This window comes from Manacus vitellinus, unplaced genomic scaffold, assembly GCF_001715985.3.
Source record: "Manacus vitellinus isolate BGI_N305 unplaced genomic scaffold, ASM171598v3 scaffold_2_pilon, whole genome shotgun sequence".
In the NCBI taxonomy this organism is placed as follows: domain Eukaryota; kingdom Metazoa; phylum Chordata; class Aves; order Passeriformes; family Pipridae; genus Manacus; species Manacus vitellinus.
The window spans coordinates 18,794,845-18,821,050 of record NW_021940208.1 but is presented as its reverse complement, the minus strand read 5'-3'; the positions used below and the strand labels follow the sequence as shown (position 1 = coordinate 18,821,050).

General features: G+C 38.1%; 1 protein-coding gene across 2 annotated transcripts in view; it reads left to right on the top strand.

Annotated features, from left to right (window-relative positions):
- STARD13 (StAR related lipid transfer domain containing 13) overlaps window positions 1-26,206 on the top strand; it is a 293,516-nt gene that overhangs the window by 61,928 nt on the left and 205,382 nt on the right. The window contains exons 1-3 of one of the 2 annotated variants that reach the window (XM_018071074.3): window positions 7-108; window positions 10,203-10,349; window positions 14,869-15,003. In XM_018071074.3, coding sequence (XP_017926563.2) covers window positions 10,239-10,349; window positions 14,869-15,003 — 246 coding nt within the window. In that variant the 5' untranslated portion in view covers window positions 7-108; window positions 10,203-10,238. Of the gene's footprint in view, window positions 1-6; window positions 109-10,202; window positions 10,350-14,868; window positions 15,004-26,206 lie in introns of those variants that run through there. The other variant, XM_018071073.3, reaches the window with a different exon arrangement.

Genomic DNA, 26,206 nt, shown 5'->3' with positions numbered 1-26,206 from the left:
GGACACGATCCGTGGTTGTTTTCTTTGGTGGTTTTTTTTTTGGTTTTGTTTTGTGAAATAGTGCTACTCCCAAGAGAAGGGTCGGGAAAAACAGCACTTTTTTGTAAAGTATGCTACTTTCAATTTACATGGAGGGATTTGGGAGAAATCTGGTGACCTGCAGATCATAAAGCTAGCAAGTCGTTTTTAGACTGATGAAAGCCTTTCTTTGTTCTCTCTCCGCTGTATGACATTTGGAGGAAAAAGCCTTTGTGCAGCCTTTCGTGGGATGGTGCTCCTGTGTTGTGTCCCAATCACAGGGAGGTTCCCTGCTGCTGCAAGAGCTGCTGTTGCAAAATCAAGTTTCTAACTCTTGATGTGGCATTAAGAGTGTGTCTGTCATAAGCCATGACACCTCTCATTCGGTGTGATGATATCCAGCTGTTATAAGACCTACAAGTCCTTGTTATTTTGAGGCAAGCACAAGAAATTTAGTGGAATTATATTGATAATAATACTATAAAATGATACAATGGTTTGGGTTGAAAGGGACCTTAGAGATCATTGAGTTCCAACCCAGTTACTCTGGGCTGGGACACCCTTCACTAAACCAGGTTGCTCAGAGCTCCATCCAACCTGGTCTTGAACACTTCCAGGAATGGGGCATCCACAACTGCTCTGGGCAACTTGTTACAGTACCTCATCACCCTCACAGTAATAGGGGGAAACTCGAACAAGGCTCTTGTACACGTTATACACAAGCTGTAACTTTTCATAATTTTTTTTTGTTATTTAACAGATAAGTGTAAATTGGCATGAATCTAAGTAATGTGAGCAAATATTTAAATGTTTTAACAATTATAGTTGCATTTATTTAAGAGAAACAATTTTTATATTGTATAAATTTTTGAAAAAATGTTAGCATTATGAGCTATATAACTCATTACTTTTGTTGCTCTAGAAGTTTCAAGAGTTTCAGGAAGGGTTAATAGAATCATGAATTTTAAAAACACATTCAAACATATCATTAAATACTTCTATCACAGCAAATCCATAGATGGCTTCTAAATTGTTTTTGAATAATACTGAAGCCTAGTGGTTAAACCTGGATACTTGGGTGTCAGACTTCCAGTGGAGATCTGGGAATCATGCCTAATTACTTTTCTAGGCCTGGGATTAATGCCCTCTCTTCATTGTTAGCTTGATGAAAATTGGTTCAGGAGATAATTTAGAAGGTTTACATTATTTCAATTACTCTCTATTCTCTTGTCTTCTCTTAAATTCATGTTCCATTCTTTGCCCCATCACCACCTATTTTTAGCCACTAAAAATATCATCCCTTCTTCCAGGCTTTCCTATCTTTGTCCTTAAGTACTCTTTAGTTCCAGAAGGTACCTTTTGCTTGTTATTTTCTCTGTTAAATTCAGATTTCTATTTCCAAGTGGATTGCTAACAGTGTTTTTCTCAATAGTGCATTGCTAGAACATGGGCAGGGAATAATGTCAGCTTTGACAGAACTCCATGAATGCTTGTAAGTTTTGGAAAAAATATCCTTTTTATTCAGTGAGATTTGGGTTTTTGTTTGGTAGCTTGTCATAAATATGATGACAGTATTGCTGTCATTTTACCAGTTCCGTATTTATCAGTAGTGGTTTTCCAAGTTACCTTTTTCTGTGTAATGCTGATACTAAAGCAGCAGCTTACTAGGAAAACAGTGAATTGCTGAAGTTCCATAGTACTTGGAGACAATCTCTAGTACCAGTTTTCTTGGGAATTCTTTCAATGTATGTATTTAAGATTCCAGTAAATGAAAACAAGGGTGTTGGTATTTTAAGGAAAAAAGTGTTAAGGTTATAATTATCTATATGGGGTTTTTAAACAAAAGTATTCTGGCACTTGGCATTTCAATATAGGTTCTTTATTTACAACTAGAAATTTGCCAGATATATTACTCGACTGCTGTCTTTATCCTTTACCATCCTAATCTTTAGTATCTGCTCCAGAGTTTTTCAAGGAAGTACTGACACTGATATTTTTAGAAGAAATGACTCAGCTTGTATGTTGGATTGTCAGGGCAGCCCTGGCGCCAGCACATGGGAATGGATTCACAGCACTCTTTAAAATGCCCACAGGCAGAGCACCAACTGCTGTCCCAGCGCGCTCTGACAGCTGTGACTGCTGGTATATGAAGGAAGCAGACAAATCCTTGCTTAATTCACCTGCTTAATTCACCTGTCATATTAAATGAGGTTATTGCTTTACCGATAAATACTGAACAAAACCCCTGATAACAGTGAAATAGGTCACCTGCGTGTGCTGTCCACAGACATACCCTGAGGAGGGGAGGAGGGCACTCACGTTGGCTCCTGTTGCTCAGGGTGGGATACCCTGCTCCAAACTGGGGCACACCACGCAGCTTACTTCGTTCTGGGTCCAAGAGTAAGGCACAAGTGCTTCCTCTCCTGAGGCTCCAGTGCTTTTTGCTGCAGATAAGCCTATCAGCGGCTTTTCCTTTAGCAATTTTAAAGGCTTGTCCCCAAAGTTTGCTTTAACCTTCATAGGGTTTATGGCTGGGATCTCCTGAGTGTTACATGGATCACAAAATCATTTTCAGTTATATCGTCCTATTATTATCCCTTTTTTTCTGTTGTTACTGCTCTATAGTTCATGTTTCTTTTCACTACTGGTGTCCTCTTCCAAGTTTAGGGTCCTGACTTTGCTTCTTGCCAGGCCCATGTTCCTTGGGATCACAAACTCAACAAAGGCATGGTCGCAACAGCCCAGACTGCCTCCAGTCTTAACCCCTTTAATCAGCAAATCCACATTTGTGAGCACCAGGTCCAGTAAGCCTTCTCATCTGGTTCTTACGTCTAATACCTGGCCCAGGACATTGTCCTTGATGTACTCCAGGAGTCTCCTGTATTTCTTATAGCCAACTGTGTTGCTTTTCAGCAGATGTCCAGGTAGTTCAAGTCCTCCATCAGGATGAGAACTTGCGAGTGTGATACTTTTTGTACCTGAAGCAGGAGGCCTTGTCCTTGAGCTCCCGTGGTCAGACCCCTACCACCAGGTGTCTTTTTTTGGTCCTGTCCTTGGTTTTTACTCACAGGCTCTCAATCTCTTCATGGCTGTTTCTCAGAGGCAGCTTTTCGCAATCTGTCCCTTCTTTAACACAGAGCGCAACACCTCCATCCCTCCTTCCCTTCATGTCTCTTCCAGAAAGTTTCTATCCTTTAATTGCAGTATTACAGTTTTGTCCCACCATGTTTTTGTGATAGGTCATAATTTTTTAATTGCACCACAGTTTCCAATTCCACTTGCTTGTTTCCCATGCTATAGCATTGGTGTAGAGGCACTTCATCTGGGCTGTGGGCTGCATCATGTTTTGGGTGAGCCCTCCCTAATACCTTTGGGACAATTTACAGGTATTTCTCTGTTGTTTTCTCAAGTGCTAGTATTTCCTGGTGCTTCTCCGTCACTCAGAAGTACATCCCCTTCCCCTTAATATGTGTAAGGTGCATTAGGCCAAGGGTGAAGCTGAGCCCAGGTCTTATACATCCTGGATAGCTCTAACCGCAGTGTTTTCTGAAGAGGTAACTAAGAAAACAGATTAAGCTGTATCCAATCTCAAATCGTGCAACTAACCACACTGGGAAGAAGGATCTCTAAGTTACCTGTTCTGGTCTGTAACTTTTTGTGGATTTCATGGCATGAGACCCCTCAGTCTCATGGAGCCCATTCTGAAACCTAGCATTTAGTAGTCAGGAAGCACTGTCAGGAAATTCACTTCTATGAACGGGCAGAAGTTGGTTACATTTTCCAAGGGAGTCATAGAGTTAGTGGATTTTGAAGTTAGTAATTTTCTGTGAAGAAATTAAATGTGTCTTAATACTATGTGTGTAAACTATTTTGACATTCATGGTCACTAACTGTGATGTGCAGATACCACTGCTGTTGCAGATGGTGCCAAACTGAATGCAAATGGATGGCATCAGCAATTGACTACTGCTTGGAGCAGGTGTTTGGGATACAAGAAGTGCAGTTCACTTCTTCCACCTCACAAGGTGGAAATGGTGGAATAGATAAATGATAAGCTGGCATCTGCTCTGAAGCAGCTGAAGATGGGATAACCCAAGAGGATAACTCATGTGCTGAAATAGAAGCAGATGTCAAATAAAACAGCCTGTCTGGCCATTCGGATTCTGCTTCTGTACCATGTGTCACCAGTACAGTCTTGTCAAACAGCCTCTTTGTGAAATTTGGTGTTGCTTGACATCATTATTTGTTAGAAGGTGGAGATGCTGTAGGCATTATGAATCAGGAAAATTTAATCATTGGAGCAATCCTAAATTACACTTTGATGTTAAAACCAACTAGATGCTGGTTTAAGTTGGTTTAGATGGGGGGGGGCATTTTTTGGTGTTTGACTTTGTTTTGTTGGGTTTTTTTTAAATGAGAAGTCCAATACAAAACTATTTGCTTTTACTAGAAACAAAACGAAGCTGCAACAGAGTTTTCATACTAGGCTGTCTGGGCTACTACACATTAAAACTTCTGCAGTAGTGTGCAACTATTTTCCAAAACCTTTTTGCCCCACACCTTTTCTTCAACTAAAGCCCTCTCTTTTCCCCTTCTAATTTCTTTCTCTTGTCTTGGGTGAAGCACCATGCTGACACATCTCATGGCTTTCAGTCCTAAGAACTAGCTCAGGTTTCTTCATCTGCTAAATATTTCCATAAACTAGTATTTGGAAGACTCCATTGATAAAAGGGCTCCTGTCCTGTCCTGCCTAGCTCAGAGCAATTATCCTAGGACTGATGCAGGAACTCTTGAAAAAGAGACAGGACTTCAGGTTTTTGTTTTCTTTTAAACAATGGACATTATCACTATGCAACACCAACATGTTGATTGCAAATTAAAAGCCAAATTTATGATATCACTATCTGAAAGATTAAAAGCTATTATAAAAAGTAATGTAGTCTGTTTCTGAGCTGCTTTGACTTTGCCTTTGAAGAGTCAAAAAGTCAAATATATAAAATGCGGTAAGGGTTGTGTTACATTATTTTTTCATGGTACCATCTCTTTGAGTTCCTTTTTCTCCCATGTTGTGTGCCTCTTAATCATTAAAAAACCCAAGCATGTATTCTTATTGTTCTATATTTTGAAGTTATCATTTCCACAGTATTTTTCTGTATTGTGTTCTTTATCATTCAAAGACATAGTGGTGTACTTAAAAACAGACACGTAAAATTATAGAAATGCACATTTGAGCTTAGTGAAAGAAAGTGAAGGCAGGTGTGTAAAGGGAAATTGAGAAAAGCCAGAAATAACCTTAAGTTCAAAAATCACTTTAATTTGCCCTAAAGCATCAAGCATAGAGAAGGTTTCACCACATCCATACAGATATGGTTTGTGTCACTTCTGAAAACCTGTCTGAAGAAATCAGTAGCTTGAGGCAGCATGCCCTCAGGTGGGAAAGCACGAAGGAGAAAGTGACTGAACAGGAAGTAAAAACAGAGCTCCATACACAGATGTATTTAAGAAGAGTAAATGAAATAGGTCTGGGGGTAAAGGATTCATCCTGAAAATGGTCTTTCCTTTAAAACTGATTAACACATAACTTTATATTAGTATTTCTGTAGCTTTTCTTTTGGAAAACTGCTGAAGTCCTAACAGCCCATCTTAGGTGAACATTATGGGGATCAGAAGGATCCAGATTGCTCTGAATTTTATGTGATGTCCCTGAAGAGCTTTCATTTTTCAGCAACCTTGCTATGTGCATGGCTTTGCCTGCTGACTTGAGAGATTGAAGAGACTTTCTTGATAATTTCAGATATATAGCAATACAGTTCTTAGAAGCGGAAAGGTTGCTGACTGCTGAGTTTACTTACCTGCTTTCCAGGATAAAGGTGCCACAAATTAGTTGTCCATCTAACAGCTCTGTAAGTATTTAAGGAACACTATGGTGGGATATGAAGGAAAATTCCCTTTGAAATATTTTATCTTCGATACAGAAGGCACACATAAATCTATTTTGAGAATAAAAGAGTCCTTTGTATTCTAAATACTTTTTTTTTTTAAGGCTTTTTGTACAGGGAATCAATCTGGCTTCCTCCCCCAGTCCCTGTAGGCAAAGCTCCCAGTGGCTGAGAGACCTTCTTTTACACAGAGGTTCTTTTGAAAACAGAGGAGCCCCGTCAGTGCAGCAAGAGCAGAATATGATATTTGGTCTCTGAAATTGTTCCACATAATCATTATTTGCCAATCTAGGCTGTACATCTGAGAGAACTTTTATCTGAGCAGATTTAATAGAGAGGAGGGTTAAATAGCACTGATATTTTTTATTTGGAGGTTACTGATTTATCACTCAGAGTTGTACAATACATTAATTATCAGAACAATTGGACCTATTGAAGGTTCTAAAGTGAAAGCCATAAATTATCAGATAAATTTAGAGTTGTGTAATTTTCTCATAGCCCTTCACGTGGGAAGCCTTTCTGCTTCCAGTATAGGATGAGGTCTGGCAGTGAGGTTAACCCTGACCCCTGAGTGTTCTATATGGACTTGTTCAATGCTGCTGCATTCTTTCAGTTTAAATTTAGATTTGCTGGCAGCTATTATGCCTTTTGCAATCAGCCTCATGAGCAAAACTTTGAAACAAATATGCCTTTTATCACAGATGTTTTTGCTGAATAAGATTAGTGAAGAACACTTGAAAACTGAAAAACAGGGTGCAGAAGCCTTTGATCCAAAAGGCACAAACATTCAAATGACTGGAATGTATTTTCTTCTCCATGTAAGAAAAGAGCAATTAAGTATTTGGATGATTGAGCATAATTTTGCACCCTGTTTTATCTCTAATTTGTTATTGGTGGTAATGAAATTTCAGCTATGCAAGTGAATACAGAATAGGTATACATATGAATGTGTACACATAACAAAATCCTTAAGCTTGGCATTCTGAAACAGACTGTGGTTGCTGTAAGAAGTAGCAACCTACAACTAAGTTTTATGTCTGGCTGATTGCTAAATGTGTTTTAGTAAATCTTAAACAGTTGGGATAGTTCTTCTGTACAGTAGCTATCTGAAGCACAATAACTGCTTGTGTAACTGCTTTAGGAAGTGCATATCACTTAATTTTATATTTCCCACTGACAGTGATGTTTCTGGGGGGTTTTCTTTGGTTTGTTTTGGAGTTTTTTATGTAATCTAGCCTGAATATATGGGACTTGAGAAATCCTTGTGGCAAAGGAGTTCACTTTCAAGGCCAGTATGTCATTCTTTGGCTAATGTATGCCATGATCTTCATAGACAATATTGCTCTACCTTGAAACATTTTTTGTTGAGGAATTCTCCGGGCTCACTTTCTACTACTGCTCATCTGTCTAAGACAGAACAAGAGGAAATGGTCTCAAATTGCACCATGGGAGTTTTAGATTGGATATTAGGAAAAATTTCTTCATCGAAAGGGTCATCAAGCAGTGGAACAGGCTGCCCAGGAAGTGGTGAAGTCTCCATCCCTGGAGGTGTTTAAGATGTGGCACTGAGGGATGTGGTTTAGTGGTGGATTTGGCAGTGCTGAATTTGGCAGTACATTAACAGTTGGACTTGATCTTAAAGGTTGGACAGTGATCTTAAAGGTCTTTTCCAAACTGAATGGTTCTGTGATTCTAACGTAGCATATAAAAAGTATTTCTGTAATGCACTTCTGTCTCTATGCTTTTCAGGTTCCTCAAAAGGTAACAGCATTCCTATGTGTAGCTGAATGGATATGGCTCCAACAAAGAAAGGAGACCTTGAGAGTATATGGAAAGGAGTGTTCTCCCTGTAAACCTTTTAGGGGAAAAAACAATGAATAAAGCAGGTCATGATTCTTAGATAATTTAGAGTGAGATTTTTTTCCTTCTGAAGGGCAAGACACAAAAGCTTCCAAAGATGCCCTGACCTACTGCCTCTGCAGTTGCTATGGGCAGGAAACACTGATACTCAGATCTTCTGAGCACTTTGATAGTGTCCAACCTAGTTACTGGGGCTGAACACTGGGGAGCTGTGTTTGTCATGAATGGATTAGGCAGAATTTATTCACTGGTCAGATGTCCTACTGTGCAGGCTGTATATTTTTGAATGCAAGTAGCATCATGTTTTTGCTGTTTAGCAGGAATTTCAGGCAACCTTTGAAATATGTAGCCAATCAGCATTTGTTCCAAATGGTGCTTTTGTGCCAAATTTCCAATTAGTGAATGGCATTTGTTAACTAGGCCCATTTGGCTTTTTCTTCAAGGATAATGAAATTCTATCTTTTTCCTCATCCCCTTAATAGACACAATATAGAGTCTTACTGAACTAAAAAAAAAAAGGCAGAACTGAATGGAGAATGCTAGGAGATTTATAGTTTGAGGAAACTGCTTAGGACTTGTATTTTTAAGAAATTACTGTGGTTTGAGTTCTGTTGCATTAAAACAAGAAATTTATAAAAATAAGGGGATTTGGCTCATACAGATGTTTGGAAGAATATTAGTGAATGCTGGAGATATTGTTCCAGTAGGTAAATATTTGTCAAGATAAAGGTAAAGTGTGCTTCCCTATGCATTGAGCTGTATTTTTTATTGTAATGCAATATCATGTGTTCTGTTACATGCATTTGGAATGTCTTAGAAGTAGAATCTTTAGTTTGTTTACAAATGAATGTCATAGACATATATCAACATGCACGTTTCCTATGTAAAATCATCTCACTCAGAGTGGATTCAATGTGAAGAGGGTCTTTTGATACTCATTTTCTGTGGAATGTCCTGTATTTTACTTCCAAATGGTTGGGAAGACAATGGGAAGCAATCAAAGTATTTCTTTAAAAAAAATTAATAGCTACAGAGTTGAAATACAGCTTAGCACTTATAACAGCATTTCAGGAAAAATACTCAGAGGTTGTAAAAAATTGGGACATTCCAAATGAAGATTTGGAAAACTAAAAATTAGATAATTAATTTTCCGTGCTTTTAAACAATCCCTACTAAGAAAATTCTAGCCCCTCTGAAGGGAACATGCACGTGTTTGTAATACGGGACTCAGTGTCTCATGATCTGGGGCCTTACTCTTAGTTTCTGTGGTGAAGACAAGCAGTTCCATCGGTAATAATATTATGTCACTGTAATACTGGAGTGAAGCTCCTGGATTGTATTTGTAAAGGGTTTTTTCTATAATAGTGAACAAATTAAAAGTACCTTTCTGTCCCACTTGTTCCTTTATAAGGAAACAAATCACCGTAAAGATTTATCAGATAAGAATAATAACCTAGGTTTTGAGGAGTGTTGGTATGATGCTTTTAGGATTATGGCAGGATGCAAATGCATTATTACTGTTTGTGTCCTCATGTTCACTATGGAATTATCCTCTATGCAAAGATATGTATTGTTTGTGAAAGTAAGGAAGGTGACAGAGATGAAATATCTTCAGGACAGAAACTAATCTGGGGAGTAGTAGCTGCCTGTGATGACAGGGAGGTCAGTGTGACTGTTTTCTCCTAGTGGATCATTAGAAGTGATGTAAATAAGGAAAACAAAACATAATGCAGCAGTGTGCACAGGGACTGCCATGGAAAGATGCTTAAGGACAGTCACTGGAAAGGACTTTGAGGAATAAGAAAAGTACTTTTGACAATTACACTATAACGGATTAAAGTTTTTGTAATACAGTGAAGCGGTTCAGATAAAAGGGGAAGATGCATCCAAGTGAAAAAGTGACCAGTAAAGCATTCCCACCATGAGGGCAGAAGAAAGCTGCAAGATTTGACAAGTCTGGAATTATACTAAGGAATATAACATAGTACACATGATGACCTTCAGTGTTCTGATTCTTATTGACAACAAGCAATCAGCGGAGAGATGCTAAAATAGTGGCTTAAGGAAGAGATGTTAAAGTTACTTTAGTTTTGATCTTGATTGTGCTTAGTTTGAGCTGGCAGTGGGTCACCCAAAATGAAGTGTTAGAAAGTCATTCAGATACACAGAAGTGGAGTGTGATCATTTGAGTATTAAGAACAGCTATGAATATGTGTCATCAAGATTGAAGTGATAATTGAAGCTTTCTAAATGGCAAAAAGTTACTTAAGGACAGGGAAAGAACTGGTAATCTTTTTCCTTGGGGGCTGCAAGAGAAAATGAGAGTCTTCAAGTTATAAACAGCTTGAATGTTTTAAGACTTGACGTATGTTTGATTTCTTTTAGGCCCAACCAGAAAAAGAATCTAAATGGGCAGACTCTATGTCATGGCTTATGAAGAAACTGGAACAGTTGAACTTAGATATTGAAGAAGCTCTGAGTGGTGGCTCTTCTCCCTCCAGTACTCCTTCTTCTAAAAGGCACAAGCAACTGGTAAGAATATGTGCATGTCATATATGTTCTCTAACATTTAGCTGTAATACTCCTCAAGCCATAGTTTTCAGGTCTGGTTGTATTTCTGGATAGGCTGAGAAGCTCAGGCTTAAGGGTGGTACTGTTTTCATTAGATAATAATGAAATCTCTAATTTCATTAGACAGCTAATGGCCAAATGATCAGAAATGTGATAGGGTGAAACTTCTAAGATTTCTGTCAGTATGGCTTAAAGTCTTTAAACTTTTTTTTTTTTTGAGGAGTATTTGCATTTGATAGTTTTTTCAGAATACTGTTGAAGTCCCAGTGCTACCCTATTAATACTTATTATTTTTGTATTTATTTAAAGATATAACAGCCAGTGGGACACTACGTATCTTAATTAAGAGTTGAATTAGTATTTTTCTATATTTATTTTATATGAATATTTGGTTTAGATCTTCATTCCTCTATTTAAGAATATTCTATGATGACAGGTGTCATCAATTGATGACAAACAGTTTCTTAAGCTTTTATTTTGAGGGCAAATAGGACTAAGGATATTATGATATTATTTTAGTAGTTTTTCAATAAGCAGGGGTTTTTATAGAAGCAAGTAACTGGAGAGTGAAGAGCATAAGTAGAAGTGTTTGTTCTCTGCTTCAGGCTATGATTCAAGTCAGTTCTTAAGATAGAGTTGTTTGGATTTGCAGCTCTGAATGTTAGTGTTGGCTTGAAATTCCTGAAAGGTGAGCTTTTCTGAATGTTTTTGCTGTCACTGTTGTTTCAATGTTTCTTCATTTAGTAAAAGTAAATTCTTAAAGTAAGTGTCTGTGTGGATCATCACAATGTAAATGTTCATGTCTCTCAAGGTGGGATGTAGAATCTTGCATCTTGGTATTGCACTTTGTAATATGTGTTTTCATATTCTACATATTCTACAGAGTTGGTAACCGAGTGGCCATGTCTCTCATTTCTTTCTTATTGTACATGTCAGCAAGTCAGAACCAGCTCTATCCAACTGAATTAATTTCATAATTAATTTGCCTATTAATCGACCATGTTCTGTCTTCTTGAAGGAGAATGCTCAATGTCTTCTGTCAAAATACAGTGGCAATGTAGTCTACTTTTGTGCCTGAAAGTAAAAGCCCAGCCATCAGAGTTTAAACACTTGTGAGACAGTCTGTTTTTGGCAACCAGTGATCCAAACACATTATTTTATGGCTGTGCCTATTCTACTAGGGCAAAAGCCATGGTGTAGTCAGGCATCGTTCTTTTTCCATGATGACTTGAACATCGTAGGATATGACTCCAAATCCACTGCTGGAGCATTAAAAGAAGGGCATGTAGCATGTAGACAGCAGAAAAATAAATCCAAATAGATGACATTTTCCAAGGCACTTTGATACATAAGAACAGCATCATCAAAAATGGTTGCATAGAGAATGCCACCACCAGCATCCCAGATGCTTACAGTTCTCTTACTGAAGCCTGGTGACAACACATCTTCTGAGCACAGAGGCCAGGACTTCAGACACAGCCTTCTTCCTTGGACATTCCCCCTGAAAGCCTGTGCTAGTGATGCAGAGGTGGTCATAAGCTTACTATGCTGATAAAACCTACCTCCAAGCCAGTCACACTGGTCCTGGCACACTTGTTTCCCTTACCAATAGTTGCATCTGTCTGGATAAATCCAGAAAGATTTCGAGGATGTTCCTAACACCCATGAAGAAATTACTGTTTTTCTTAATATGACATTTGAACAGTTACAGTCTTGTTTATCAGGCCACATCTTCTTCCCACTCTAAAGTAGGAGAGCTTTCTTCAACTAAAAAGTTGTCTGTGGACTGCCAAATTTGTGAATCAGCCACATTTTATTGTAGTCTTGTTGGGCAAACTGGAAATTACCTTTAAACCTCCAAGAGCCAATTTCAATATGGAAGCTGGACAGGTCATTTAACACAAAGGTCTTTCTGATGAGACCAGCAAGATCAGAGCAAGAAAGAGTCTTGGACTATCATTTGTGGAACTGATAATGGGACACCATTTGCCATCTCCTGCAGAAATATTTGTAGAACAAGGGAATCATCTGCCCTAATTTAAACATTTATTAATAATTTACCTCAAAATGGGTGGACTTAGTCTTACTTATAGTCAAAGAAGAGAAATAGATCCTCATAAATGTCTCCATAAATTCACTGTGAAGAAACAGGTATTGTAGATCTCAGAATGACAGTTGCAGTGGAAAAAATAGCAAAGTCTTGTATTCATACAAATTGTATGAGTAATTTATCTTCTATCAATTCATGCTATTTTGTCCATATTTCTTACTATAGCTTGTAATTTGTTCCACACAGATCAAATGTTTTAGTCTTGTCACTTACAATGAAACCGAATAGAAAAAAGGCCTATCTCAAACATATGTTTACTAGTAACTGTGTAAATATGGGTTCTATAAAATGATGAAGCAGTTATGGGTCCTTTGTATGATTTTATCCTATTTTTATTATATAAACTGGGTACCGATGCAAGAAATTATGATTGAAAGTGGTTTGGGGTGAAGTATTCAGAGATGTAAAGCCAACTTTGTAGACCCAAGATCTCCAAAGCAGGTGACTACTGTATAAATAGCAACATGGTTTGTTGGAGCTGCTGCTCTGAAAATTGGTCTCTCGAGGGTGTGGACAATTTTTAACAGATGATAGAGTTTTTATTTCTCATGACAAATGCTATGTCTTAGAAATACATTTTGTAATTTAATCACTAGGTTGAGCCAGTTAGTTTTCTACTGAAGGATTTTTCATCTGTTCATGGAAGTAACTCTTTGATATTTTATTATTCTTTACATTATCCTGTTGTGATGGTAACTGTTATTAATAATACTCATTTGAACAAAAATTTTACAGAAGAAGCCTAAATATTCTAATAAAAAATTGGCTGGATGAATAAATATTATGGGACTTACTGGGTGAGAGTAGGGAGTCTTGCAGTATTTTGGTGAACAAATTTAAGGTGTTTTCTAAAACATAGTAACTTTTAGATGACTGTTAAGAGGTGGTCTGTCTTTACATCTGTGTAAACCACGAGCTACTACTGGTCAATTTTTTGTTGGGGCAGTAGCACTGACTGGATTCCTCAGCATCTGACCTAAAAAAGATGTTAAAAATCATCATCTATAACCAAATTATTTTCTGAAGCATTCTCTCACCAGTGCAATAAATACATGATTAAAGTGCAAAAAACAGGACTGTCTCAATGTACTGACAGCAAAACTGCTAGTTCTGGAAAAACACATTTAATAGTACTGCTCTTCTAAAACCTCTACCTTTCCTATGAAAAAAAATCTTAGCAATATAGAAGGAGGCACTTCGTAAATGAAACATGAGATAAATCACTCTTGGTGCACTTAGTGCATTTCCCTGTTGTTTAATGTATCCATTTCATTGCCACTTGATATGTTGTACTCAGTTTCAATACAGAAAAAGCAGATCTAGGGAATGAGAATCGTGATTTCAGTTTTAGCCCTTTATCATTTGTGGATAATGGCAGAGAAGTCCTGTTTGATTATAATTACCCCATCTTATATTAGAGATGTGACTGTCATTGAACAAAATCTTTTCTTTAACTAACACATTCTCTTAATTTTTTGCAGTAGTATATTATCTTCAAACTTTTCTTGGGCCACATACTGATTCTTCTGTCACCTTTTAAAAGCCTCCACATTTTACATCCCTAAGAACTATACTAACTGGGAAGTAGGCAGTTGCTGTTAAAGACCAGCAGCAAATTTGTCCCCTTATGAAGGGGTACATCCAGAAAATTAGCTGATTTGAATGATTGTACTCAACAGCTCTGGACTGCTCTGCAGTGCACCCATGATCCTGTTTCCCTCATTGTTCCTAGTATGGATTCTGCTGCTGGATTGCAGCATGTATTGTTTCTTCCTCACTCTGTTACTCCTTTGAGGCGAACCAGGATACATGGGGGAATGTTGTGCAGTTGGTCCCTTCCTGGTATTGCATTCAGTGTGGGCCCAGAGTTAGGATGTGCAACTTTTAAAAAATGGTGTGGAAGTGGAGCAAACAAGTGAGATCTCTCCAAGTTTGGGGTGATAAGATGGTGATAAGTGGATTTGGAAAGTCCAGAGTTTGTAATTAGAAAATGGGAATTTGCTGAGTCTCTGTTTAAGATAGAAAAATAAACATGAAATAAAAAGTTTTAAATAATCTGAGTAAAACTATTTCTTTTTCTAGGAAGTGATTCCTTTCCCTGATGTTTAGGAGGGTGTACTATTGATTAGTTCACCGATTATGTATACTAGCTGTTAAGGAAAGGACTTCATATAATATCTGGATGTCTACCTTTGCAAAATATAAAAATGATGCAGCAGGTGGTTTTAAGAAAAAAGATTGAGGTCAAATGTTTACATCAGAGAAAAAAAAGCTTTAAAAAGATAAAATTCCAACTTCTTATCTTAGAGTTTACATTAAAAACATTTATGACTTGCCTTTATTTATAGTGGTTTTTAAATTCTCTTACAGTACCCTGTTCAAGTAGAGACAGGCTTTTATGGAGATAATCATGAAAAGGGATCTTGGAAAAATAAAAGAGGAGACTACCAGGATCTAGACTGTTTACCTTACCCAGTGTCAACTGGAGCACGACCTAAGACTGATGTAAGTAGATACAGCATTATTTACAGCGTTTTCTGACTTGCAGGTTCAGTAACCTCAAAAGTTGCTATTTTTCATTAAAATTGTCTGTGCATTTATTTCTTCGAAGTAATTTGTTCTGTAGATATTGCTCTACGTGGAGGAGTTAGGTTTGCAAAACAGATACAGATAAAAGTTTAGTCAGACTTGAGTTAATGGGACATCAGGGCTGTGGGATTCATCTAATCTGATTTTAGACCACTAATGAAAACTTCTACATTTGAACTAGTCACTTGGATCACCCTTATAGTCAATAGAAAGAAACAGGCACTTCTAAAGAGTAATTAATCTCATCTGGACAATGGATGTGATGGATTCCAGACATCAGAGCCACTACCACAGCTTTTTCTTCATTGCTTATTTTAGAAGTAGTCTCTTTGGATTTTTTTCGTTTGGCTGTTGATTATGCCTAATTCATGGTGAATTCCACACTACACCACATTGTCTACAAACCTAAGTGTTCAGCTCTGGAGGTTTAGTTAAATCCTGTTTTTAACCAATAATAGCAATATTTATTTGGGGTTTTTTTTCAGAAGGTGATACTGTAGCCCGCAGTCAAAGTCTGTTAAAATCCATCAGAGGGTTTTCTCAAAAGGCTTTGATTTACTTTCCCAACAGTAGCTAAATGTAAGCTACTTTAGGATCAGTGTCTTTGTTCTAAAATGCAGATGGTTTCCGCCTCTCAGGTTTTAAATTACTTGTGTGCTAGCAGTGCCCATGATCATCACACAACATAAAGAATGGCTGCACTGGATTGAATCAAAAGTACTTATAGCCCTGTATCCTTTTTTGGCAGTGGTCAGTGTTGGATATTCAAAAAAGAAGTGTAAGAACAGAGTAAGCAGATAGTAAGCCATCTCAGTTTCCTTTGAGGTATTTATCATGCAGGCACATTGAAGCCAGACACTATCTTGCAGGTTTGTAATTAATAGGCCCTAATGGTCTTTTTTCGCCTCTAGTTGTGTCTTTTGAATTCATTTGTTCTTTTGATATTCAAAATGTCTTGTAGAAATTAGTTCCAAAGTTCAGTTGTGGAGTATGTGATACAAAACCCTTTTCTTATTGTAAATTTGCTACTGAGGTATTATTTTGGCTGTAATTCTTGTACCAGCAAAAACAGAATCTTAGGAATCTTGTAGGAAGTAGTGAATACATGTGGTTTGGGGTTTTTGGCTTTTTGTGTGATTGCACTGGTTATTTAATTATATTTTCCTGTTTATCTCACAATCGTTCAACATCATGAAGTCCTTTTGCAGCAATTGGCAGTCAGTTTTAGTTTTTATTAACCTCTGTAATTTAATATCATCAGAAACCTCTGTCCCTTTTTATTCCTCCATTTTCCAGTTCATTTATGAATATACTGAACATATATCTGTGAGACTATTGGATAACATCCATCCACTGTAAAACAAACAATTCAATTATTCCTAACCCTTTTTTTTTTCATTTTAAGTTAGCAATGAAAATCCATTTTTATTTCCTGACATTTTTTTCATTGCTCCTCCTTGTTGGTATAGTTTGAGTCTGATAGTTAACTTCACCAGAAGCTTTTTGAAATGGAAGTATATTGTATCAGTCAAATCACCCATATCTGCATGATTATTCAAAGAACTTGGCCTCCAAAAGCCCTAATTATTCTTCCCAATTAATCTGTGTTACTATCTTTGTGTTTATTCTGTTCTTAGGCATACTTTCTGGTAATTTTCTGCCATGGATATCAGTCCTACTAGGATTTCTTCCACAAATAGCTTTAGAAGCATTTTCAGGTATTGGCATTACATATGCCACCATCCGTTCCTCCAACCCCTAAGACAATAGGTATTAGCAGTAATTATATATTAAGCCAATAGCTCAGCAGTTCTCTTTCTCCTAATCAGATGCTCATTTCAAGTTACCTACACAATTTTGATTAAAGCAAAATCTATTATATTAAAGGTATCTTTAGCACTGTAATGTTCATCTATGAAAGAATGATATGCATGCCACGATAAAAATTATGTATTTCATTAAATGAGCCTACTCCTGTGCACTGAAATGGAAATTTGAAGGTGGGCTCCACTTGCTTACTAATTGAACATTATTGTCTTCCCACTAGCTATTTCCTTTCCTTCGAAAATAAGTTTGCTATTTTCCATTTCGGAAAAAGCACAAATATTTGTTCTGTTTGTTGCTTGTTCTAGTTGGAAAAGATGGGAGAATTCATTAAAAAGAGACTTGCCAACTTTATTATTTTTTTTACCTCCACCAAACGTTCAGGCATGTACAAGTATCATTGCTTAACTGCCTTCCCACTAGTACTATGTAAATATTTTTGAAGTGAAGTTGCAGTAATACTGTTGTTTCTCTAGCAGTGGGGGGGAAAGACAGAGAAAGTAAGTTTGGGGGTTTCTTTCTTTTTGAAGTTTGCTTTTCTCTTTTGTTTGTAAATTGGGAAATACTAGTATGATACAAAGCAGTTCCACGAATCATCGTCAGTACAGTCTGTGTGTTGTATCAATCAATTTTGTAATGCTGTAGTAACAGCCGTGTAATGCAGAAAGTACTGCTGTTGCTTAGGGCAGCAGCTAGACTAGAAACCTACTGGAGGCACAGAATTTCTTAAGAAATTAATGAGCTGGTTTTTAATTGGACAGTACCTTAAATTAGGAATAAATGTTGAAATGAGTGTTTGCAAATGTCATTCAGGAGAGCAGAACACTTCACTTCCTTCTGAGTGCCGCTTTTGGTGCTCTTTTTCATGCAAATTCAAACATTGCTATGTCTAGCTCCAGGCATGCAGTCTACATAAGTCTGTCATGTCTCTCCAGTACCCAGATTTTCACTGCTTATTCAATAAGATACAGACTTTTCCATATTTTTTAAAAAGGGTATGCTGAAGTTACTTTTATTATAGGAAAAGGAATGGGTCCAAATGACAAAAGGTCTAATTCCTTTCACTTCACAACCAGGCTGCATCTGTTTAATTCCCGTGATCCAAGTGGTGTAATACCTAACTTGGGAGTAACGCAGCGATAAATTGGACCTGTTGCATTTTGATGATCCAGCTTTTCTTCTCTTCTAATTTTTTGTAAGTCAGGTGACCAAAAAGAACTTGTCTCTCTCCACTCCCCAGGAGCTCATATACTGAGGCATTTAAGGAACCAAATACTCTATAAATTATTAAGATTAGCAAATATAGCAGAGAAGAGCAGTGTTAGAAATAGCAGGGATGCTACAATTCAGGAATAATATGCAGAGAATTAGGCAGGACACAGCTGTTCAGTTTTCAATACAAGGCAGTGATGTTAGCTGCACACTTCCATGGATACCAACTAGGCTGACAGCTTAAAAGATACAATGAAGGGTTCTTTGTCAAACTTCTCACTGTAGGTATTCTGTTTATATGCTTTTAAAAGATGGCTTGCACTTTACTTACAACATTTTGATGGAATAATTAAGTCATGGTTTAGGGCAATGATGTGTCATGTCACGTCTCCATCCTTCCCCCCTAAAAGTTGCTTCACTGGAACTTTTTTTGAGAGGTACTAAAGGAAATATGTACCTAAAGTGACAGGAAAACCAGGTGCCTGAGAGACAAACAGCAGATTTTCACCTGACAATTGCTGGCATTTGTAAGTCCATGTCTACATCACAGAGATTCCATTAATGGAGAGAAAAAATGACTTTTACAGCAAAATACAACTCACCTTGAAGTAGTCACCTGAATGTAGGTCCCTAATCAAAGCGCTTTGTGCTCCCAAAGTGCTGGTGTTACTTGGTTGAGTATTTGAAGAAGTGATTGTCCAAGGCATCCGTGCTTAGAGCTGGATAAGCTAAATCCCTCACAGGGCATATAAATTACAATCTGACATTTGGTGGGCAGTACCTGGCTCTCCATGCTCTGAGCAGAGAAAACTTTGATGGTCTAACTTATGAATCTAATATCAGGTGGTATGAGAAAACCATCAGTAAATACCCTCTAGCTCTTGCAAGTAACACAGTATTGTCTGTAGTATGCACTCTGTGAATTAGTAAGAAACAAAACTTCATATATTGGTAGCAAGGTGGGCTTTTTCCACTATCTGTGGTAAGTCTGCTTTTTCTCTTTTTTTTTCAGTATAGTTGATGAGCACAGTTTTGATTTCTTATGCTTTAGTTTGACAAATAGCTTGAACTCATTAAACCAATAGGGCTAGAATTAATCCTTTTACATGTTTGAGGCTTTTTTTAACCTGATTTCTCAGTCTGATTCACTGTGCAGCCACGTGAATATGTAGAGGCTGGTGCAAGAGAGTGTCAGTGGCTGGAGATGAGGCAGGGCAAACTCCTTCTTTCAGCATCAATGGCAGTTTCTGCTAGCTTAAACTGTTTGTGAACTATATGTGTGCTAAGCCACTTGATTCAGAAAATGTGGAGCAAAGCACTGCTTTGTAATCCACATGACTGAAAAATGTTTGTGATTCTTTTAAAAAGTTGGGAGGGTTTTTTCGAGAAATGCTAGTTGATGCTATAGTGTTTCAGAGTTTAGGTTAAAGGTTCCAGTGATGTCTGATATCTTCTGACATTGTAAAACTAATAAGGCAGCAATCTATGGCTATAATAGTCATTATCTCTCTGTAGGCAGTGTGGTGCTTGCCTGACCCTCTGACATTGTTTGAGGCAGAGAAATTAAAAAATAAAAACAGCTGAAGGAAAATCAGAATCATTGTGTTTCTCATGCACTACTTGTTCAATATTGCTGCCCATGTACCAGCAAGGACCAGAGATTATTCCATTAGTGAGTGTATGTGTTTCAAGCCTTTTATCAGATGGCTGCCAACATCCAGGCCAGAAGAAAGTTATAACAACTCATAGCAGTTTTTATTTTCACACACACTCTTTGGGATTTGGAGGATTTTAAGCTGTTAACAAACCTTAGGCTGATCCTTCATTTCTCCATGAAATGTGTAAGCAGTCTCCATTTTACATCCGAGATTAGAACTGCATATAACCTGGCTCTGAAATAAGTTTCACATTCTATCACTTCTAGATACAGTCAAATTTATCAGTTCACGGTACCATTTACAGCAGCAGTTACATCCATTATCTAGTAGGGTGTGTTTCCCAAGGGAAAGATTAGGCTCATCATGCTTTACTCTGACCTTGCCCCCCATTGACAAAGTTGTTAGCAAAGCCCCAAGAAGACTTGTGCAATCTCTGGGCAAAGATTTTTTACCTCAGGGAGCTCTCTGGCCCTTCTAGAATGTGGACCACTTTGTAAGACCCACAAAATGCAAAGATGCAAAGAAGTGCAAAGATGAAGTAAGAAGCCTAGACCTGAGTGACAAAGACATAGCATTGAATGCTCCATTTTCTCAAAGAGATGCTCTATTTGAAAACACAATTATTTGGCTTTGTTGGAGCTGGAGATTACTGTTTACACTTCAGCTAAATGCACTTGTAAAAGCAGCACAGCTCATGCAGAAGAGATACAGAAATCTTTGCAGAAATCAGGTCCTCACTGACTTTCTCAAAGTCTCAGAAGCAGCTGATTGGTTGCAACAGGGTCAAGAGCAGAACCTATACACAGTCTCTGTTTTTGCTACCGGACCATCCTTCCTCATAAAGAATGCTAACTCCAATTATTCTCATTCTTGCAGAAACAAATTTCAAACTCCGTCCTTTAGTCATGTGAATTGCTTTCCTCTTTATCTTTAATGTTGCCATTAATTATGTCAAAAAATTAGCTCTCCAGTGCAGATGCGGGTAGCCTGAAACATTGTCTTTGCATAATTTTTCTTCTTGCATTCAGTACTTAATTTGACCGGTATCCCACTGGGACAGAGACATGCTGAAATAGTCGGGTAAAGTGACACACTCCACTTCCAGCTGTACCCCATTATGGTGGACTTCCTTGCCTCAGAACAGGATGGCTGCCTTCCCATTCTTTCTCTGCTTTGCCCACACAATGAGGATATTACCCATCTTTCCCAGAAATACTCTAGACTGGCAGTCATTTCTGAGCTGATCAAGTGGTCCTGGAAGACAGAATCTTCCCTGCTTTAAGATTAACTAGTAGATGAATTTATTGCCCAGGAAAAGCCTGTACTAACTCTAATGAAAAACACTAATAGGGAGAGAAGGGCAGACGCCTCCCTTCTTTCCTGAGAGCTATGTATTCCAGTATCTATAACTGATACTCCAGACTTTCTCATCTACTTTGTTTCCAGTGCATTTGATAGCACTCTGACCAAAGTCTGCTCCCAGCAAGGACTGGTTGCAAGGACCCAGCGCAGCACCTTCTCTTTTCCTTTTTGTCATTATTCCCTCCTCCCATCAGTCGTCTCCTTCACACAAAGCTACCTGTGAAACAGGCAACGCTGTGCTTACATATTACGCTGAAATCGTGATGCCACCATGAGTTCTGAGAACAGAGAAAAGGGAAGATCAGTATAAATTTTAGCTTTGCTCCATATAAATATTTTGTACATGAACGGGTAAACTTTCAAAAAATTTTGAAAGGAAAACTAACAAATCAAACTCTCATCTAATGTATCTTCTAAATAGTCCTGAATTCCAAATCTAAATTCTCGGTCTGCTCACCTCTGCCTAGTGAAACCTCAATGGAAACAGGATCAGGCTTTGTGAATCAAGATGTAAATATACCAAACCAGAAAACACTATCCATCTCACTGATCAGATCGAGTATCTGAGTAGCATTTGCAGTTTTAATGCCAAAGAGTGATGTCTCAAGTGTTCACTTCTGATGGTGGCAGAAGGACACCCTGAATTAGAAAAGGTAGGTGAATATTATGCAGTTATTGTGTTTATCAGAACTGGCTAATAACAAACTGTTCCATTACGCATTCTTACTGATTTTTTTTTCTAAAATTACCATAAAAAAAGATGTTATAGGGACAGTTGGTAGGCCACTGCCTTTTTGTTTTGGAAATGGCATCTTGAGCTGTGGGTCCCTTTTAACAATGCTTAGAAATATTAAACTGGGACTTGGCATTGCTGTGCTTACGTATCGTAGTAAGAAATGTTATCATATTATTACGAATATTTTTTTTGAGGCAGGACAGGTCTGTTACCTATGTGCTGGTTTAAAGGTAAACCGTCAGGGGAAATGAACCCAACTCAAAAGAGAGATTATGAGTCAGAATAACAATTTAATAAAATAATACAATAAGTACGATTACACAGACAAACAATTGGTTTTAACCTACCAAACCCAAATGTATAACCCAGGACCCTGGGGCATGAACAGAGTGGCGTTCATTGGGTCCCCTGAGTCCAAAGTAAAAGGAGAGGGGAAAAAAACCTGTTGGTGAGAATGCTGTTGCAGTCTGGTCAAGAGTGGCGATTGCAGTCTGGTTGAGAGTGGTGGTCTCAGTCTCTCTCTGGATCCCATGAGTGGTTAAAAAAGTCCCAAGACCCCAAGATTATATATCCTCAAGTTCAGGCAGGAATGCCCTGTACCTCCCTCAGGGCAGGGAGTTCCACAATGGGTATAAGGACAGGAGCATCCTCCTATCTTGCAGGCCTCTTAACACCCAGTTTATAGCCTGAGGAGTCAGGCATGCTCTGGGCAGATGGTGTAAATGGTCTATTGATAGCAGTTTCTGGGAAATGGCATGGAAGGCTATAGAATACACAGTTACACCCATCCAGTGATGAACTGGTCCCAGCTGTTCTAACTAGGACAACCTATTAATTTTATTAGAACTTCTCTGTGGAATTTTGCTTGTGCATCTATTGATTAGAATTAAAATTGGTAGCCTTGTTTGAAATTACTCTCTTTTGCTTGTCTCCACTACTACAAGAGAAGCAGAAGTGATCCCAAACACACACAGCCCAGAAAGTTGGGTTTTTTTCCAAATGCACACTTATAAATTCTCTTATTTATTCTGATTTACCATGTACTTTTTAAATTTTGCTCAGAGTATTTTAGTGAGGAGACTCCAACATCTTGAACCATAGGTATACTGCATACAGATGGCTGGATAGTGTTTTATTTCTTGTTGGTAGTAATGCTGAGCTCCAAATGGACTGAAAAGCTCCTGTCTTCTTGATTGATGAGACTTTTGAGATGTTAGTGTCAGTTCCAAGGAAATGAAATATTTTAGATCATCCTTATTCATTTAGGAGATAATTGTGGCATGTTTCAGAACTGACCAAAAAGTATTTATTGAATAATTTGTTTGGTGAATTTCAAAACATTCCTTAAGTAAAATTTTTAACATATTGTGGTGGGTTGACCTTGGCTGAGCCAGTTGTCCACCAAGCTGCTGTATCACTCCCATCCTCAACAGAGCGGGGAAATTAGATGGAAAAAAACTTGCGGGTCAAGATAAAGGCAGTTTAATAAAGCAAAAGCAAAGGTTGTGTGTGCAGAAGCAAAGGAAGACAAAGTTATCTATTCTTTACTTTCCATCAGCAGGCAATGAATGTCCAGCTACTCCTGGGAAGCAGGGCTTCAGCACTCATAGTGGTTGCTTTGGAAGACAGACAAAGGCCCCCCTTCCTCCTCCTTTCTCTTAGCTTTTATTGCTAAGCAGACATTGTATTGTATGGAATATGCCATTGGAAAGTTTGGGTCAGCAGTCCTGTCTGTGTCTCCTCCACAGATCTTGCCTACCCCCAGCCCACTGGCCTTCGTGGGTGGGGGGCAAGAACAATGGAGAATCAGCCTCGGGCTGCTCAGCAGTAGCAAAAACACTGGCATGTTATCAACACCTTTCTAGGTACAAAGCACAGCACTACTGAGGGCTGCTATGGGGAAAATTAACACCATCTCAGCCAGACCCAGTACGCTTTTTTTTTTTCTTAATTAATTGCTCAATTCCATTTTTTTCTGACAAAAATTTTGTAGTCAGATGAAGATAATAATTCTAATGTAGCTATGCAGGAATTAAAATTACTTTGAACTGCTATGGTTAAATCACTTGATCTATGAAAATATTTATATACTTTAAAATTACATTAATGGTATCATTTTTGCACAGTATTTTGCATCAGATTCATTATTTTAATTTAGTTTTCATAAGGATTACTTGGAGACTAGGGATATGCTTCATGTATTTTATTTTTGAAACTCATTGAGTTATCTATGTAAGAAAGGAAAGAGCTTTCTTATTCATAAAATAGCTTTGAGAAATAATTTAACAATATTTAATTAATCTCAGATGGATGTAGACAAAATAATTTATATGCCTTTTTTTACATACAATATAAAGTAAAATTGAAGTTTCCAACTCATTTTTGCAGTAAAGTTCATTTGATGTAGTTGAAAAGGTGTATGAAATCTGTATTGGGAGGAGACTAGAATTGGTTATTTTTATTGCTCAGCATTACATGGCTATTTATGTAGTTCAAACTGATAATGTCTGTTTATGTTGTAAGAAAAGCTTTGAATGAGCGAGCAACCATGGAGCAGTTGGGAAATAGAGGTGACCTACCTCTGCAAGGACAGCCAGCAGGTCCACCAGGGAGGGACAGCAATAGCAGCAGAGCAGCTGGGCTCGGTGGTGATTTTGCCAAAACCCCATGAGCAGAGACTGCCAGCAAAATATATTGAGCAAGCACTTTTCTGAGCCAGCCCAATCCCTTTCCCATAATAACTGTCCCAAGCTCACACAGTGAGATTTGCCATCTAGGTCCAGCTGTAGTGACGAAATATTTGATGGCTGGCGTTGATTAATTAGCACATACATACCAAATTAATCCAGAGTGTGCTACTTGACTTTTATAGACCTATTTATCCTACATGAATTGAAATATTCAGTATTCTAGAATGGCATTTGTTGTTATGTTAATTTCCAGATCTTCTAACTGAATTCTTTTGCAGAAACTATAACGCAAGGCAGCACTACTTGTCTGTGCTGTATTTCTTGTAGCACTGACTGTTTGCAGGAACACAGCCGCATTTCATAAGAGTGCAGTCTTACTAATCATAGACGCTAAAATTGCTGACTTACATTTTAGCGCTGGCACACAGCTTCAGAAATGCATTGCTTTTCAAGGGCAGACTGAAGTGTCCTGGCTCTTTGTCAGTAGATGTGGGATTCAAGTTGTCAAAATAAGAATCTCTATAAATGCATAGCAAGACTTGATCAGGAACCATACCAGTAAATTATACCATGCCTATGCAAATATAAAGAGAGAGAACCTTACTTGTATGCAGTTAACTTTGTACTCACTGAAGTGCAGAAAGGGAAAGAATTTTTTTCTCTTCTCTTTGCTCATGCTTCTAGGTGCAACGCAGTTTATTTAACTGGGTGGCAGTACAATTTTCTACTATGTTTTGTAGCTGCCAAAGAAAAGAACAAGTGATAAAGTACACCCGCTCCTATGGGTAAGAATGGCAGGCATGTGCTGGATTGAACCCTACCAGGCTGTCTGTTGTATTTTTGTTTGTGGTGTTGGTTGAGTACAGTTTTCTTCAGGAAAGTATGTCCAATCATACCTTATCTGTCTGCCTACCTGTCGGGGTTTGCATTGTCCTTTTTTCTGGCCTTGTGGTATCTCTCTTACAATAGCATGAAAAAAAAAAGAGTGAATATGTTCTACTTATCAAAGTAATTTCTCTTACAGTGTAGCTATTACTAATTTTATTTATCTTGGCCTCTGTTTTAGGACTGCTACCATTTTTATTCAGGCAGGGTTTTGCCAGTTACTTCACATGTTGATCAGATGGCGCATGATTGAGATGGAGCCTTTGACTTTTACAATTGTTGTTCACAGCATGAGCAAAGCAGAAAGATTCAAATATTACCAGAGATGTATAGTTAAAAATGTGTCCTGCCTGGGCTGACGAAGTGCTTCTGTGGCATTTTGGAGCTTGGGTAGAGTCGGACCCCTAGTCCCACTTAAGCAGTGGTGCAAAGGTCTCTCATAATACCAGCCTCCGGCTCTTTGTCCTCTGGAGAGCCTGTAGACTGCTCTTGCCTGTTTCCCACGCTGAGGAAGAAGGGACTTCCATCTGTAACACACCAGAGACAGAGGCTGGCACAATGCACAGGGAGAGTATTTTCTATGCAAATTAATGGAGCAAATCATGCATCCCCTCTTTCTAATAGAGATAATCCCTCTCAAGGTACAATTTTCTCTTGTGCTTCTACTGGGAGGAGGCAGCTTTGCCCAACTGCCACCCCTTTGTCCTGGGATGTACAGTATCTCACAATACTGAAATGTGATTATGCGGCCC